This window comes from Vigna umbellata, chromosome 2 (genome assembly GCF_029865625.1).
Source record: "Vigna umbellata cultivar VRB3 chromosome 2, Vumbellata_1.0, whole genome shotgun sequence".
Taxonomy (NCBI): domain Eukaryota; kingdom Viridiplantae; phylum Streptophyta; class Magnoliopsida; order Fabales; family Fabaceae; genus Vigna; species Vigna umbellata.
In genome coordinates this window covers 12813479-12817533 of record NC_142166.1, presented here as the reverse complement: position 1 = coordinate 12817533, position 4055 = coordinate 12813479, and the positions used below count along the sequence as shown (strand labels likewise).

General features: G+C 39.1%; 1 protein-coding gene across 1 annotated transcript; it reads right to left on the bottom strand.

Annotated features, from left to right (window-relative positions):
- Positions 1-728: 728 nt before the first annotated feature.
- On the bottom strand, positions 729-2733 carry LOC124825298 (putative starch synthase 4, chloroplastic/amyloplastic). The gene is made up of 6 exons (XM_088105871.1): positions 2622-2733; positions 2453-2528; positions 2196-2380; positions 1922-2116; positions 1771-1842; positions 729-1136 (listed from the first exon to the last, which is right to left on the bottom strand). The coding sequence occupies exons 1-6, from the start codon at positions 2724-2726 to the stop codon at positions 894-896; spliced, it is 876 nt and encodes a 291-aa protein (XP_087961997.1). The 5' UTR covers positions 2727-2733; the 3' UTR covers positions 729-893.
- Positions 2734-4055: the final 1322 nt, after the last annotated feature.

Below are 4055 nucleotides of genomic sequence, written 5' to 3'. Positions count from 1 at the left end.
TCATCTATTAATGGCCTTAGAATCTTCTCCATAACCCAACTGGCAGGAAACAATTCTCCATTTTTGCTAAGTTGATTTGCCATGGTCTTCACCTATGTTATGTACTCGACTACTTGTTCTCTCTCTTCCATTCTCAAACTTTCAAACTTTCCTTTGAGACTTTGAAGCCAAATTTTCTTAACTCGGTCATCCCATTATATGCCTTTTCTAGGATCTCCCACGATTCTTTTGAAGATGTAGCGTTTGCTATCTCCTCAAAGTCAAACTCATCCATAACTCGATACAATATGTATAAAACTGATTTTTCCTTTACTCGCATTTTTATCAACTTAGCAATCGTGCACTACAAAAAAGTAGGGCATTACCGAAGGCCAGAAGCCTTCGGTAAAAGCCACAGGCCGTCGATAATGGGTGTTTACCGAAGGCTAATCGACGGCCAAAAATCCTTCGGTAAATCCCTTGTCGCTAACAATTACCGAGGGCTTTCGCCCTTCGGTAATTACCGAGGGCCAAAAGCCTTCGGTAATTACCGAGGGTCAAAAGCCTTCGGTAATGACCAAACGAGGGTATTTACCGAAGGGCAGAAGCCTTCGGTAATGACCAACAGTGGGCATTTACCGAAGGGCAAAAGCCTTCGGTAAATTGCAGAGCAGGTTTCAGAGAAATGGCATTTCCTGTGCAACCCAGACCTGTATATCAAATTTCAATTACAAGTTCGGAGCTCTAGTACCAACTTGAAAGAAGATTGTTATTCAAATTGATTAATTTTAAACAGTACAGCGGTCTCTATAAATAGAGAACTTAACCCTACAGTAATAATTACAAAGAGATCTCTATAATCTTCTAAAAACCTATAACAACTTCTAGTACCTTCCAGTAAAACATTTAATATTCTACCAACTACCATTTAATATTCTACCAATTACCAATGGCCTCCTAATATCTGCAGATGAAAGACCTAGTTTCCTTCTCAAGGCTTGCTTATTCTCTACTTTCCCGTGCAGATCAGTTGCATTGTACTGGACTGGAAGAAATTCATCAGTGGCAGGATTCCATGCATCAGTATCAATACCATTAAGAATGCCAATGAACTTTCTGGAGTGGGAAGAGAGTGTTGAATGGAGACCATGTCCTCCCTGCATTTTTATTGGAACAACTTTTTTAAGACTGAAAAATTAGGAAGAGCACTAGTTTAAAGTTAAATAACGTTGAGAATGAATTGTATGTCTCTCTATCGTTTTCTTAATATATAGAAAAACAGAAAAATCCTCGTAAAATTAAATGCAAATAATTTCCAAACCATGCCAATTTGCAAATTGGATCAGCTAACTAAGTTCCCTTCTGTTAGACAGGTAATAATAACAAATTCCAAATGATGATACAAAGACATAGGCTAGAATCCTACATTATTATTAGTAGCATAGCCCTTTTTATTCTTGTTGAGAACAAAATTTACAGAAAGCTTAAGTTGTTATGTGGAGCACACCTGCACTTGAAAGCTACTTGGGCTTGAAAAATGAACAAAATAAAATCTCCCCAAATCAAATTCTAAAGTTGATTTGAGACGCAGAAGTTGCAAAATCAAATTCTAAAGACTCAATATGTCATGGTCAAGAACCAACTCCCTTGAAAAACATTACGTGGAGACATCTATATGTTTGTGCCAACATGTGTTGTTGCCTTATTATTTATATTAATTAATTAAAGACAAAAGATATTTTGGTAGAACTAGAAAATACATACTGCACTAGAACAAGAAATAAACCATACCTCTGCAGTTCTCACTTCTTGGGCATAAGTAGGTGAAACTGTTGTCACAATGTTTGAGAAAACAATCCCACCCTGATCATGAAAGGAAAATCTCTATTACCTATATTTATTGAAGATATATAATATGATCAGTAATATTTTATGACCTTACCTTGACAGAATTAACTCTATCCCGTGCTGAGTTGTCCTGCATTTTATCTGATTGGTTTAGATTCTGGCTAACAAGACCACATGAGTCTAACTCTGAAGCTGCTGCAGTCCCCTGATACTCAAAGTTGTGGCATGTAAAGCATATCCTAGCTGAATTTAATCCTTTATGTACAAATATCTCCCAGTACAGAGGAGCCTAGCAAAGAAACAGATATGCCATACTATTAGTAACTGAAAGAGCAAAAATATGCTAGAAAGAACTATACAGCTCATACAATAAATGCTGTCTGCCAATCATGGCAATGAATGATATTTGGCTTCTTGCCAGCTTGCAGAAGAAACTCAAGAGCAGCACGACTAAAAAATGAAAATCGTCTGAAATCATCATGCTCGCCATAAAATTTTCCTCTCCAAAAGAACTTAGAAGGATGCTGGGGCTCAATAAAATAAACAGGAAGACCTGCACAGTCAAAGTGAAGTTACTGAACCAGTAAAAGACAATCAATTAAAACGAAAATATCTAATAAAATACCTACAACACTGCCAACCCAGATTTTACTTTTGTATAATTGGTGATCAAAGTATGATTCTATCTCCACGCTCAAAGCCTGAATGAATAATCACATTATTTCAAGTAGTGCAGGATACCAACTACCAAGACTATCAACACGTTCAATTATTTTCTTAATGAAATGGCATACCCGTAAGTTGCAGACACGATCATATTGCTTACAATCATATTTGGGAAGCACAATTTCAACAAGGTGTCCTTTCTTTTGCAGTGCAGGTCTACACAAATCATACATATGACTTACCAACACATGACAGTATATGACAATAGTTCACTTATAAAGCAAATTAACTACATAATATAAAATTAAATAAATAGCAAGTCAGTAGTTTACAGTGAATAAGCAATACACACCATATCAACATCAATGGTCGCTACACTATTCCAGCTAACACTATTCCAGTAACAAAAATGCTTGTTTGCACGGACTGAACAACAAATCCATACATGTTATTCTAATTCTATCAAAAACTGAATTCATTATGTTACACACCAGTTTCAATAGTGTTAACGCACATGCTAATCATAAAATCCAAACTGTTACACACCAGTTACAGTGCCACAAAAACAAAAAAATGCTTCAGAATCATGAAACAAATGCTACAATATCAATTAAGAATCAAGTCTCTCAAACAACAAGTGGATCACAAAATTAAAGCATTGATACATCGATTACTATTTTAATTTCAACTGAAGAAGGGATCTTCACTCAATGAAGGAAAGACTAAAAATACGTACTGCTTGAGTATCAAAATAGAGCACGCTCGTTTTGAAGGCCAAACTGCAAGTGGCCAAAGACCTAGCCGACGCGGAGATTCCGACGATGCCGAGAACAAGGCCGCGACAGCGGCGCATCCCACGGCAGAGAGGCTGGACGAAGCCGAGCCAGCCGGAGGCGGAGAGCGCGTGGCGGGAGGAGGTGCGTGCGGCGGAGGAGGCCGAGGAAGAGCCCCATGACGGTGTCTGCGATCTCCTCGGTGCGCGAGGTGTCGACGTGGACGAGGCGAAGGCCGAGGTCAGCGGCAAGGGCGGAGTCGACGGCGCGGTCGGCAGAGTCGACGGTGCGGTCGGCGGAGCCGGACGATGAGGTGGTAGGAACGGAGGCGGCTCTGGGTGGCGCGGGAGGTAGGCGAGGGAGTGCGGGAGAGTTTTAAGGAAGACAAAATTTGGGAGAATGGGAGAGAAAAATCTCAAATTCTAATTTCATAAGTCGAACCTTACACCGACGGCCACATTCTTTCGGTAAAATCACTATACCAATACCGAAGGTTAAAGTCCTTCGGTAAAATCAACTTTATCGAAGGCCAAAAGGCCGTCGGAAATATACCTTCGGTAATTAATCATTTTCTTGTAGTGGTGGCAACCATATGCTCTTCATCTTCTTTTAGCTTTTGATGTCCATTCTCAACTACATCCCATATTGGGATCCAAGAAAAGTCTTCATCTACAAATTAGACTTTAGTTATTATAGTTGACTTTCTTTGTCAACTACGATAGAAACACATTGTTTACAAGACTCACCATCTCATTCTTTCTTCTTCAAACACTCAAGCAAACTTTTTCC

Coding starts and splice junctions, on each gene's coding strand:
- LOC124825298 (XM_088105871.1), bottom strand. CDS start 2,726: ATGTATGATTTGTGTAGACCTGCACTGCAAAAGAAAGGACACCTTGTT. Junction 2,381..2,452: donor CTGGGTTGGCAGTGTTGTAG/GTATTTTATTAG, acceptor TTGACTGTGCAG/GTCTTCCTGTTTATTTTATT. Junction 1,137..1,770: donor AAGAAGTGAGAACTGCAGAG/GTATGGTTTATT, acceptor ATAAAAATGCAG/GGAGGACATGGTCTCCATTC.